General features: G+C 43.7%; 2 protein-coding genes across 2 annotated transcripts; one reads left to right on the forward strand and one right to left on the reverse strand.

Annotated features, from left to right (window-relative positions):
• The first annotated feature begins 2,295 nt into the window (after nt 1–2,295).
• On the forward strand, nt 2,296–8,504 carry LMOD3 (leiomodin 3 (fetal)). The gene is made up of 3 exons (XM_009703820.1): nt 2,296–2,586; nt 4,408–5,775; nt 8,478–8,504. The coding sequence occupies exons 1-3, from the start codon at nt 2,296–2,298 to the stop codon at nt 8,502–8,504; spliced, it is 1,686 nt and encodes a 561-aa protein (XP_009702122.1).
• Nucleotides 8,505–11,985: 3,481 nt separating this feature from the next.
• Nucleotides 11,986–13,265, reverse strand: ARL6IP5 (ADP-ribosylation factor-like 6 interacting protein 5; the record flags this gene model as incomplete). The annotated part of the gene is made up of 2 exons (XM_009703822.1): nt 11,986–12,720; nt 13,048–13,265. Coding segments are annotated over 2 exons (391 nt in total), but the record flags the coding sequence as incomplete, so codon positions are not given.
• Between the last annotated feature and the right edge of the window lie 282 nt (nt 13,266–13,547).

A 13,547-nucleotide genomic window follows, 5' to 3' on the forward strand; every position in this document is an offset into this window, starting at 1 on the left:
ACGTGCCGTTTCCAGCCCACCAGAACGCCAAGCAATGTGTTAGAAAAGGAAGTGAATCCTGAACTCGAGGTAATTTATGGAGGAGAGACCTAAAGTAGGCAAAATGTGATACCCACCTTGGAAATCTGTGGGATTAGCACCCGTGTCACCAGGAGAGGTGTCACCAGGCAGCCCTTCGCTTTGCATCTGACGGAGAAGGCATTGCTCCCAGAAGTATAGTGTTTCCTAATCGTGGTATTGACAAGTGATATATTTCTACTTAGAAGAAAACTTGCTTTTCAAATACCTGATAGTGTTCTCAGTATCCCTGTTTTCCTTCTTGAGAGGACTTCATGGGTTTGACCCTACTTAACTTAGCAGATCTGACAAGACCATGGCCCAAGATGGCCTGGCTGAAGATCATGGAAATACAAGAAGGTGGCCAGGGGCTTTATTTACAGTCAAGAAATTAGCAAGCGATAAGTAACCACTGAATAGACAGCTTCTGTAGCATTGATTTATTTGATAACATCAGGAAACCATTTATGGCCTCTATTATGGACAGCAATTGCTGGGGGTTAAAACTGCTAGACCAGATAGATTGATGTGTGGGTCTGCTGTTGTGCTTGCTACTGCATAATATAAAATAAGGATGTCCCCTGAAATACCAAAGGGGCAAACGGAGCCATTATGTCCTTGGATTGGGTTTTTGTTATTTTTTTTTCCTTCACCACTTATTTCGTTTTTAAACTTTTTGCCCTCTTCCCCGCTGTGTAAGAGCATTAATTAAATAAGGACCTCTGGATAATGGCTTTTTAATAGAGGTTAACGGGGCTGTGAACACTGTGTTTCTTGTTACAAAACACAGCAAAGAGAGAGCATCATCATGCAGAGACTATTTTGCTGCTGGCAGACTCCGGCAGAGCATGGTTGAGACTGTAACGAGAAATACGGCTTAAAAATTGGTGGGGCTTGGTTTCACAGCCTCTCGTCTGTGGTTTCTTTCCTATGAAAGATGCATTCGCAGTTGCAAGGTAAGGATTTGATTCAATACCCCCTGCAAGGAATATTTGAAATTATGAGAGGAAATCTTCCTAATCCAATAAACAGTCCAAACTGTGGCGTACTGAAATTGCACTGTAGCGGAAAAATTACCCTCCCACACTACTCTGCTTTTACAAAGCAGCCATGAGCACAGTGGTGTTGGAGGTATGGCTTTCTGGTTTGCCATGTAAATTTAGAAGCCTATAAAATATTCTGAACAAAGGAGGAGGCACTTCCTAGATGGAATGGACGCTTAATGAAAAAAAGGATTTCGGGTAATCTTCTGTAGTTACATCAGTTCTCCGAATATTAGCGAAGTAAATCTTTGTAGTTGCTTACTAATTTGGTTAAAAAAGTGGTAAAAAGTAGGAAAAGGATGAACCTGAGATGAACTGTCAGCCAAGATCTGTTGACAGTGCAAATTTTGACCGTGGCAGGGCATTGGCATTGCCCCTGGGCAGATGGGATGGGTGCAGGGCATGGACCTGCTGTGGGAAGTGCAATGGGGAAATGCTCCCTATGGGACCGGTCAGGCTGGTTCAAAGGGCTGGTGCCCATCCCTCCATGGACCCCTGTCCCCAGGCACAAAGAGCCTGTTCACCTGCCTTTTTCTGTCTTCCTGGAGGATTTTACCTTAACCAGGATCTGGCTTTTGGGAGGGCTTATCAGTTGCACGATGGCTTCACTCACACCAAACCTCCCTGCAATATTCAGTTGGGGTTTAGACCTGGCAAAGGCAGCGAAGAGCCTGCCGTCCCCGGCCCTTTTGAGATATCTGAGATGTTCCAGATACAGAGACCTTGTGCTGATTCTTCCCACGGTGCAGAATTTCACCCGCACACCTCGCAGGTACCTTTCACGCCACTCCACCCACCTACAGTGATTCAAGCATGGAGTGAAGGATTGAAAGGCGTAGCGATCCCAGGAATCCTCTAGAAAATGGCCGTCTCTTGCCTTACTCAATGGGGGACACATCAGCTGCACTGAAATGTCAGAAGGGTTTGCACAGCTGACAGGTTGCTGAAAATGGAGCATGGCAGCATCACCATAAATTCTCTTTATCCAGCCAAGTGCAGCTTAATATAGACTTAGCTGCACGGTCTGTCTCCTGCACTGAGACCGAGAGCTGCCACAGCTCATGACCAAAACATGAAGTTGTCGATTTAACTGGAAGAACTACTGCTAGTGAGGGGAAAAAAAGAAAAAAATCCTTTAAAATTTGTCTTTCTGCTTAGGTTTAAAAAGTAATAGAGAAAGGAGAGAAGAACGAACATGTCTGAACTCAGCCAAAACTCTGACGAAGAAGTGTGTCCCGAGGACATCGATGAAGATGAAATCCTGGCAAACCTGTCCCCCGAGGAGCTCAAGGAGCTGCAGTGTGAGATGGAAGTCATGGCCCCAGACCCCGAAGTCCCAACGGGGATGATACAGAGGGATCAGACGGAGAAACCCCCCACGGGGAGCTTTGACCACAGGTCCCTGGTTGACTACCTGTACTGGCAGAAGGCATCCAGACGCATGCTTGAGGATGAGCGAGTTCCCGTCACTCTCTTGCCCTCTGAGGTAACAAGCAAAAAATCACAAATATTTATTATGCATCTGCTGTGGGATCTGTTTTATAGCTTTAATACCTTAACCTGCTTCTGTTTCCGTCCCTTACGTAAGGTACGGTACAAACAAATTTAAATTCATCCTAAAAGCTTCAGCAATGTCAGGATTCATCTTGGACTGATGTCAGGGTTAGTAATTTTGTAATTGCTTTTCCTAAATATTTACTTAACCTTTTTAATCTAAGAAAAATCTAAATTCTGTTTCAGTAAAGCAAATTGCTGAGAAATTATCATAAAATCAGTCTGGAGGATGTAACTCAAATTTGTTTGACTTTGCGCATGGAACACCACCAAATTGTTTTTCCATAGAAGACTACATTAATCATATGTATTATACTAATTAATTGACAGAATTCAATGTCATACTGGACAAAAAGCCCAAACACTGTATTTTAACAATGTGAAACATTGACTAATGACCAAGCATGCAAACTCTATGAACTACTCCAACTCTTTTCGATACAGTACTTAAATTTATTCTACGATCTCTATGACTTTGAAATAAAGTTAAGGTCATACTTAGACATTTTTCAGGATAGGGGCCACACTTAAGAATAGATTAATAGAATGGGAAGTTGGCCGGATGAATTACATCCATACCTGAACCTGAGTGAATTTGAGGTAACTGAGTTTTTTTTTTTTTTAAACACTAGTGGTTTTGCTAATACACAGCAGCACAGTACGTCACGGACTTCTCAGGGCAGGTTTCATGGGCTGCCTCTGGAGATGAGGGGGGGAAATCTGTGGTTTTTTTCCTCCTGCAACACCCTTACGCTCAAAGAAACAATTTTTTTTTTAACACTTCTGAGGTTAAATCTGGAATTTATGTGTAGAGCTGCCTGCTGCATTCACAACTGGTCGAGCAATCCCATACTAAACCCATCCACCACCACAACAAATAGGAATGACAGCCCTGCGGCAGAGGTGACTGTGACCGTTTTGTCTAACTTTCGACGAAGCACAAGCCATGACACTTCCCCACCTGAACTAGTGCAAATTTTTTCCTAAAAGATCTTGATCTTTATTAGTGCTTTATTAGCAGTTCTCAGTGATGAAGGATCCACTTGCAAAAAGATGCTTGAACAAAAATCTCAGCTAGGAGGGTCTCTGGAGATGGTGGAAGTTTGCAACTAGTTTTATTTTGATGCTAGAAGCCCCACTGCCTCGCAACAGCTGGTTGCAGAGTCTGGTTTTCTATCTCTGGACTCAAAAGAAAACTGAGCTAATATTTTGCTTTATTTTCAGTGAGGTGCTTCCTTAGCTCGGGCAGGTCCAAGAGCAGGCATCCTTGTTGTCCGTTGTTGACTCCACTGTTGTTACCATGTGCCCTCTTCACTCCTCCTTGGGCTGAGTGGTTAACACTGATTTCCAATGGTTTGTGGCATACAAAATAAACTTTTTCTCTTGTGAAGGAAACAATAAAAATTACGCAAAATCCAGAAAGAGACTTTGGATCAGAGACTCTTCGCCCCTAGAAGGGTTGAAGGACCACCTTACCATAGCATTAAATATGTACAGGATTTAATTGTCAGGATTTAGTTTTATAGGCAAAGATGAGAAACTGGTTTGCAGCCACTTTAAGAGCAATCGTTCCTGTATTCCCAAGCATGCCAGCACAGCCCTGACTTAAAGGCAATGATACTTTTAAGGATTATTCTATAACATTTGGGCATAGAGGTATCTAAATCCAACTGCTATGTGTTTATTTGAGCAGAAAGTTAATGTAACAAAGCCATGTTCAGTTATTTCAGCTGTGAGGTTTTGTCTTCCTCAGAGAAGCGCTGCGGAGGAGACGGAAGGAAAGGTCGGCGGCAGTGGCGAGGCGGCCGGAGGGAGGGTGCCGGGAGCGGAGGGCAAAGAGAGACATTACAAAAACGAGCACTTGTCCAACTCGGGAACACAGTTTGGGGAGACAGAGAAAGATGGAAGCGATAAGGAGAGAGGGGAGGAGGAGGATGAGGAAGATGAAGATGATGAAGAGGAGGAGGAAGAGGATGAAGAAGAAGATGGGACTGAATTGGAAACAAAGGAGACTTACACTAATGAGAATCGTCACAGTGATCAGATAAGTAAGAAACCAGGTACAGAATCAGGAGAAATCACAGAAAAGCCAAATGAAAAGAAAATATCAAAATTAAACATCCCCCAGAAGTTAGCACTGGATACCAGCTTCATTAAGCTAACTGCCAGGCCTTCAGGAAATCAAACCAATTTGGAAGAGAGTTTGGAGAAAGTCCGAAAAAACAACCCAGACATGAAAGAGCTCAACCTGAACAACATAGAAAACATCCCCAAAGAAATGCTGATAGACTTTGTCAATGCCATGAAAAAGAATAAGAACGTAAAAACGTTCAGCTTGGCCAACGTGGGAGCCGATGACAACGTGGCGTTCGCGCTGGCCAACATGCTGCGGGAGAACAGGAGCATCACCACGCTGAACATCGATTCCAATTTCATCTCTGGCAAAGGGATCGTTGCTATCATGAGATGCCTGCAGTACAATGAGACGCTGACGGAGCTCCGCTTTCACAACCAGCGGAGCATGCTGGGCCACCAGGCAGAAATGGAGATCGCCAGACTGCTGAAAGCCAATGACATCCTCCTTAAAATGGGGTATCACTTCGAACTGCCGGGGCCCAGGATGGTGGTGACCAACCTGCTCAGCAGAAACCTGGACAAGCAGAGGCAAAAGAGGCAAGAGGAGCAAAGGCAGCAGCAAATGAAACAGCAGAGAGAGTTGATAGCGATGCTGGAAAATGGACTTGGGTTGCCTCCCGGGATGTGGGAAATGCTGGGGGGACCACTGCCCCAGCCGAGGATGCACGAACCCCCGCAAGCCCCGAAACCACCCCTCCCCACGGCTGTGTCTCTGAACAAAAGGCAGGAGAGTGCGAGGCAGCCGGCCCCCGAGCAGCCTTGCCGAGAGAAGCCCGTCAGCTTCAAAGTGGTCAAGCTGAAGAAGATTCAGCGCAAACCCGCTGTGCCGGAGTACGTGGAACCCGTCGAGAAAACCAACCTTAGAGACGTCATCAAAACGCTTAAACCAGTTCCCAGGAGAAGGCCACCTCCCCTCGTTGAAATAACCCCGAGAGATCAGCTACTAAACGACATTCGTCAGAGTAACGTCGCTTATCTTAAACCGGTAAGTGCTTAGCGATGGCCGTGAGGGGAGGGAATCGCATTCACCCAGCGCGCTCCGGGGCTGTTGTATGAAACGCGTGTCGTCAGCGTTTTGCATCAGGCTGCTGTTTCTGGGATGCAGGTGGTTGTTTCCTTCAGCAGCACTAAGGTCTGGCTTGCACAGAGAAATGACAGCAAGCACTGAGGCTGCAGCCTTGCACATCCCTGTCCGTACAGGTAAAAGAAAGGAAAATCACTCGGGAGGTAAACAAAACCACCGAAACTCAGTGTTAGCATACGAGTAATAGCGTGTTAGTTATGATAGGCAGACACTATTATGTTTGTTTCAGGAGAGCAACAGGTATTATTTTTTCACGTTACTCTGTCCTCAGTCCCCCATAAAAACCATGTTTCTCTTTTCAGTAGCCGTGTTTACCTTTAGCTCTCACTTTATACGAGAAAACACCATTCGATAAAGGGTAAACCAAAACACCTGCAGCAACATAACTTACCCAAGGTCACTTAAGAAACTGCACAGAGGCAGGAGCTGGGTTTCCACAGTCGTGGTCTGGGACTGCCTTTGGTTGGTCTGGTTTAAGTGAAATGAAAAGCTTTGGTGTGAGGGAGAATTTAATATATTTTTTTTAAGAGTTATTTTCTTTCTATAGATTTGCTTTCTGTAACAGTGATACTGCAAAAACCTTTGCTACAATAACTTTCCATGTGTCTGAGCCTTACACTTTGAATTGTAACAACAGGATGAGTAAAAGATGCTTTTTCTTGGCTGACTGAGCATGTAACGTGTTTTTACAGTTGCCTAAAAACATTTCAGACAGAATAGCTTGTCCTCTAAAATACTGTTTGGTGGTGAAAGGTACAAATTGTGTATGTTTGGGTTTTTTTTAAACTATCATCAGGTTTAAAAAATTGTCAATAAACTGATAAAAAGCAGGGAGGATGAGGGCCAAATTCACCTGGGGCACAAAGATGCACCCACACTGAAATCTAGCCTAGCCGCGCAGCCTGCAGACTTGCTCCTGCCTGACCTGGTAACGAGGAGTGTATTATTTTAGTGACCCTCCGCTGCTCCATTTTTTTTTTGTCCCTATTTAAATGAACTGCAAAATTCTAGTGCTAATAGGAAAAAAGAAATTAGATCCGTTAGCAGTGAAGATGGAGCAAGGTTATAGGAAGAAAGTAGTGATACCACAGGATTTTTTTAATATTTCTTTTCAAGTAAATCTTTCCCACTGAAAGCGCTCAGCGGTCACAACTCAAGTGCAAACGTGAGCTCGACTCACTCATGGCTTTGAGAATCCAAGTCCCGAACTGTGATAACTGCCTTTTGGTGATGCTCTTACTTGGGTACCAAATTCATGGGCCACTTCTCAAAATGTTGGCCACCAGATTTAACCTTTTGCTTTCCTGAAATGTTGTGTTTCCTTGCATTGTACTGTTTTTCAAGAAGTACGAAAAGCTGACGGATTTATTTGTAGCTAGCCATGTCGATGCATCTGTTTGTGTTGCTTAGGTTAGAGGAAGAGGACAGATAATCCTTTGCACTTAAAAATGGTCAAGTAGTATTTCATAATTCATATTTTGTTTAATACTGACATTTTAATATAGTGGGCCACATTTTGCTTTCATTTATACCTACTCAGAAATAATTATTCCTTTGGTAATTCCAGAGAGAGTAGTTTGTCCTGAAATTTCGGCAGGGGCAGGTCCTGCAGTGACCTTGGTCCAGGTTTAATATGAATGTTCTGCCCCCAAACCACGCTTTCGGGTTGTGGTTTTTGCTGGCCAGTCCGACTTGGCTGCAGCCAGGGCAGCTTCCTTGGCATTTCTGGCCTTTCTAGATCTCAGTCTATGTTTTGCATTTTGGTGCCATGTCTAAGATGACAAGACCTGCTCTCGCAAAGGTCACGGTTAATCTGTACATGCCAAGACGGGGCTTGTGACAGCAGTTTGGTCTGTCATTGCCACGGGATCTGCTGCCTCCCCTCCTCTCAGGAAGATGGAGGATGATGATGATGGTGCCAGTGCTCTGCCAGGCACAGCCCTCATCTTGCACAGCAATGGTTAAGAAATGTGGGTGCTGCCGGGTGCCAGGGAGCAATAGTGAACCCAGCCATTCCCCCCTCAAATCCTTGGGAGCACGTTTATAAATGAGGGCTGTGGGGTTTGGGGCAGAGGGATCAATTCACGGTCCATCCTAAACAGGCCAGATAACAATTGCTATCACAGCCCGTGGAAAGGTGAAGCAATGGACACGTGTTGGGGTTTGGGGGTTGATTTTTGTTGGATGTTTTTTGGGTTTTTTAATTATTATTTTTTTTGTCCTCTGTCATTGGGCCAAAGGGCTTGGATTTGGGGCATTAGGGTTTTATTCTCACCTGCCTGTGTGGTGTTGGTAACTCCTATCTGCCTCAATATCCTCAGCTTCATCTCTAAAATCGGGTTTTACTGCTTGAGCCGAGCTGCCTGTTTGTTCACTCTGTGGTGGGACTGATTGCTTGCAAATTGATTTCCTGGGTATTAAGAATTGCAAACAGCAAGCGAGGAATTGCAGACAAAAGAAATTCCCAACCAAAGCTCCTTGGAGCTCTCAGCTCTTGTATTTTTGATCTGTTTACAGTTTCTGAAGGGTTGTATTAAACTAAATGGGTTTGGGAACTAAGAGTGAGAAATTTCCTCCTCCTAATAATTACTGTCCTCGTTCAGGTGCCATTGCCAAAGCAGCTGGAGTGAGAGACCAGACTGACCCGACGGAAACAACTTGGAATAAAGACTGTTGAAGTTTTGCTTACAACTGTTTCAGCAGATGTTTTCTGCAGAACCGAGGTGGTATATACGACTCTTTGGGAACAAAGCTTGCGATACATACTTTTCTAAGTGCGGTGAAAACGGCTGGCATGGGAAAAGTCAGTGCTAAGTGTTTCCATCAGGTATCAAACAATCCCAGTGCCATCTGTCTGCCAAGTGGATTTGAGGCTCCAGTTTGTTGTGGGAGTGTTTTCTCAGAGGCATCAATAACCTTGTCTTTTCAGTTTGTCAGCAAACTATTTTGCTTCCACGTTGTCCTTCTGCTGCCAGATTCTGCAGGAACATGCTGTGCTTTATCTTATCTTTCTTTTCACACACATGCTCCTTTATTATTCTCTTGTCCCTGAGAAATGTATTTAGTTCCCATGTATACAGCTACATTTTTTAGGCTAAGGAACCAGAAATGAAATAAAGCTCTCTCCGTAAGATGTGTGCAGCACTTCCATGGCTAAAAAGATGCTCATGGAACAGAACAACTGCTCTGGTACATCGAACACCTTGGCTTGATTGTTTCAAGCTACCTCTAATTTCAGACCACAGCCTAGTTGGTATTGTACCTGATCAGCATATAAAAGAGGACATCATTCTCTGCTTTGAGAGCTGTCATCTTCACTCCCCACGATTCACCTCTGTCCATGATGTATTCCTTAATTGCAGCCACCTTGGAGCGCACTGAAGTGCCATTTCAGGTCTCTCTCCATGCTATTCTTGTGGCAGGAGGATGAGCCTTAATCCTTTCTTCTCCAGGGGTTTAAAAACCTCATCATTCTTCCTCATATGGGGCGGGAATAGCATGTATCACCTCTAGCAGGACTGGATATGATGGGGTTAAACCTGCATATACACAACTTAAGTTTTTCCTTAATATTTTTGTGAAACTTTTTCTCCTCTCCTTTTTTAATCACATTAGATTTTTTTTTTTGCTGCAAGCCTTCTTTGTAAAGCAGCTACAGGTAAGTCACACTCTTGTGGAACACATGCCCAAGAGATCAGTTGCTTTGGGGTGTTTTTGTTTGGTTTTTAAAGCTATAAGGCATAGAGAAAGAACAAAGCCTTTCCCTTTGCTATCATGCAGCTCCCCTGCCTTCATGTGGCTGATGATCCACTTGCTCAAAAGACACAGCTTTGCAGGTGCTGGCAGGATGTCCTTCAGCTGGGTTTCTCCTTGCTCCTGCCCGTAACTTTTAGCAACCTTCCCCTGGCAGCTAAATCCCAGTCTCACCCTGTTCCCCTTCCCACGTTGATTATAATAGTCCTGTAGTATCAGCAATGTCCAAGACTTCTTTGAATCCAAGGGAGTCTCCACTATCATTAGTTCAAGTTTTCATTTAGCCTTCTCCTTTTTCTATCTATCACCTGGCCTCTTTCAAATCTCCGTCTACTAAACTTGTAAAGCTCCTTCTTAGCTCTGCTTCTGCCTGTAGCTGTAATGCCACAGACGGGAAACCTAATGTATTGCAAGTAGTTTTTAAGCATCATGTAAGGGGGAGGGGAGAGTGATTTCTGCATGGCAGAGACATTAAAAAAAAAGGAAGTAATATTTTTATTGCACCTGATTCATACAGCCCTCTCTTTTTGTAAAGGATAAAAGTTGCTATTTCTAACCAAGCCCTCACAGGACGCACAGCAGCAACTGACAAATGCAAAAAGCAGCTCCCCCAGAAAGCTATTAGAGCGTGCTGCTCTCCTTGCTGGCCTCAAGGCCAGGCCAGTGCAGCTAAGACTTCAGCAGTTGGGACAGGGAAGTACAAAGGAAAATATAAAAGAGTGCTTTACAGTCTCCTACTCAAGCTGCCAGGTGCTACACCCAGAAGCAGCCAAAGCAGCAGCACTGCAGCAGCTGACAGGTACTACCAGGGCATAGCCAGCAGGACCTGCCAAGCCCTCCTCTGATCCATGTTCTCCCACCGAGCAGCCTCTTGAGTGATCACAGGAGGAGGGAGGCAGCCAGATACAGAGATCACAGAGCTGGCTTCCTAGTACTGCTCAAGGCACAGGTCCCAGTAATCCTAAAAGCAGAAATCCCTCTCAAGTAATTAAAAGAAATGTAAAATCCCAGTTAAGTAAAGTAGAGTTACATAAGAGAGTGAAACAGCCTGAACAAATGCCTTAAGTACTCCACTGCTGCAGAGGAGCCTTTGTAAGGATGCAAGAGCAAGGTTATAACAATCCTGCAGCTCAGAGATCCCTCATGCCTCAACAAAGTTAGTACAGATCCAGAGCATTCAAAGCCAGCAGCTTCATCACAAGCATGGGCTTGCAGCATGAGGTGCAGGGTGGCAAAAGATCTCCCACCACCACTCCAGGGGGTTCCACCAACCATAGAAACAAAGACAAGCTCAAGCTTCCAACCACCTATCCCAACCTGAAATAAATCCACTCAGGAATCACCATTAGAATTTATTTTTCTTCATAACTGTGCTGTTTTTAAAATTCTACAGTAATAATGAAGTCATAGGCTACCATGTTCTTTAAGTGTGGAAACAGTTTTCAAAAAACAAAGACCAAGCACTACAAGTGAGGAAACAGGCCATTGAGTCTTCAGCTGGAATATACAGACATTTTCAATAAATACTGATCACTTTAACACTTAAATGGAATGACATGTTCAGATTTCTACACACTTCACTATGAAAACAGCATGGTAAGTTACATAAAAGCTTCAGCTTTAAGGATCCTTCCTTTTTTTGTTCAATTAATTTGTTAGAAAAGAGAAATGCAAGAACATTTGAGATGGAGTGTCACCTGGACAACTTTTTTCCCCCCCTTTCTTGTTGGTAAGCTCCTGTTATCAAGATAATTCCATCAAAGCTGGCAGTTAAGTTAAAATATATATACAAAAGAATCCCCCACATCACTTTCAGTTGTTGTTACAGGCAAATATCTTCATGAATTTGGAATGGGTTTTCAAAAACTGTATCTTGACATTTATTGCTTTTACTTGTAAACCTGAAATCCAGTTTATTCCTTTGAAGAGTGCCAGAAGTACAGAGTCAGTGAGATGCATGTTTTACTTATATCTTTGCATTCTGGTTAAGAAGAAAGAAAAAGATGACCCACGCTCAAGAACACACATACACCTCCATCTACAAAACAGCCTATACAGACTAAAGCAGAACAAGGTAAGTCCTAAAGTAGCAGTATTTAAAAACGTTGATAGGGTAGAAACCTAGCTCAGCCAATGTATCTGATTTTTTTTTTTCTTCTCCCATGCTTGGCCATAGTTTAGCTGGCAGGCAAGGAAGCTTGGCTCTCCTGTAGAGAGGAGCTGTTTCTATAGATCAAGATTTTAGAGAGACGAAAGGTGCGTTTTACTGGAACTGACAGAGGCACAGTACCACATGTATTGTTCATGCTTGGATCTATTTAGATTCTTTTCCGGCTGCTAAAGGAGGAATGTGAGGTGAGGACAGGAACCCACATCTGTTACAAGTACTGCAGTGTTTTACCACTTGCCAGTTAAGCTAGCAACGCGGTCTCCATACAGACCACTCAAGTGAGGGATTTGGAGGATGCAAGAGATACCTGCTTTTGATACATTCCAGCTCACCTCAAACCTTGCCAGCCTGAAGGTGCTACCCAGCATAAACTGGCTACACTGCCATCTTGTAGAACTGAGATGAAAGGGGTGTTACTTTTAACAGACAAATTTAATGGACAGTTTGAGAGACTGCATTCCATAGGCTTCCATCTCTTCCTCCTCCACCTCCCAGAAGAGGAGACAAGCAAACATGTTTAAGTTAGTATGTATTTGTGTAAACACCAGAACATTTTGCTATACAATAGAAAAAAGTTGCTGCTCTTATGTTGTTAGAGGAGCCCTGAAGACCTTGGAATACCTGTATACCGCAACTATTAATCTGTATCACGTGCATTTCCCGTTTTGTACACAAACTGAAAGCAAGTTTGAACAATAGTAAATAGCAACTACACTCCTGCAACAGGCAAAAATGTCATGTTGCAGCTGCTTACTCCTTCACTTTAGATATGTAGTCAGCCAGTTTGTTGATGCTATCCTCCTGCTGTTCTAGAGCATCCAGTATGATGCCCATTGGGGTCTTCTTCAAGCCTATTCCTTCCATCTTGTTCTCCAGCTTGTTCTTTATGTTCCGGAGCCTCAGAGAAGCATGAACAAACATCACTGCATGACAGAAACACACTTATTAATTGTTAATGCCCAAGGAATGCATAGTTCTTGCAGCATTCATCTTAAGACACACTTCAATGCCATGACATCACTGGAAGAAGATGAAGTCTCAATGACCACTTAAGTAACCGCAGGTACCCATTTAATAATAACATTAAAAGACAGTTTGTGCTGTTTTGTGTCCCCTCCCCCCCAATTTTGTTTTGGGATCATTTAAATAGACATAGTAAAGGCAACAGCCAATTTAGACTCTGCAGACTTATTTGAGAAAGCTCAAGTCACATGCCCCTTAGCCCCCCAGAGAAGAGGAAAAATACTTACAGAGGAGAGGAAGCGTGATCCCAAACATGAACACCATAACATCTCCCAGATATGAGATCAAGAAGTAGCTAGACAGCATGATGACCACTACAAATGTGGTTGGGTACTGCTTCTTCAGCCTGCGGAGTATATCCCTGTTGTGTGATACCCACACAAATCCCATGAACACCAGCACCACCACAGTACCGCCAATAAGCATATTCAGGGGACTCAGAAATCTGAAAAGAAGAGGAGAAAAAAAAAAAAGTGTCCCATTTCAGAGCCTTCATTACTTGTGTCTGTATAGCAAACATCGAGCTCACTGGTAACTTGTTACTAGGGAGGTAAGGCATTAAGAAGTCAGTTGCTGCTGTTGAAGCCTTTATCAACCTCTGATTTTTAGATAGCAGCTAAATAAAGCAACAAGTGCAACTGAACAAGCCCTGCTTAGAAGTGAATTTAGATAATCTTTATGTTCTCTTCCTGAGCTATGCTCAGGATAATGAGAATTTCTGCAGCAG

Source organism: Cariama cristata, unplaced genomic scaffold, assembly GCF_000690535.1.
Source record: "Cariama cristata isolate BGI_N322 unplaced genomic scaffold, ASM69053v1 scaffold5937, whole genome shotgun sequence".
In the NCBI taxonomy this organism is placed as follows: domain Eukaryota; kingdom Metazoa; phylum Chordata; class Aves; order Cariamiformes; family Cariamidae; genus Cariama; species Cariama cristata.

Excerpts from the sequence above, each read along its gene's own strand:
- LMOD3 (XM_009703820.1), top strand. The coding sequence starts at position 2,296 with ATGTCTGAACTCAGCCAAAACTCTGACGAAGAAGTGTGTCCCGAGGAC. Across the intron at positions 2,587-4,407 it reads TCACTCTCTTGCCCTCTGAG|AGAAGCGCTGCGGAGGAGAC; the intron begins GTAACAAGCAAA and ends TGTCTTCCTCAG. Across the intron at positions 5,776-8,477 it reads ACGTCGCTTATCTTAAACCG|GTGCCATTGCCAAAGCAGCT; the intron begins GTAAGTGCTTAG and ends GTCCTCGTTCAG.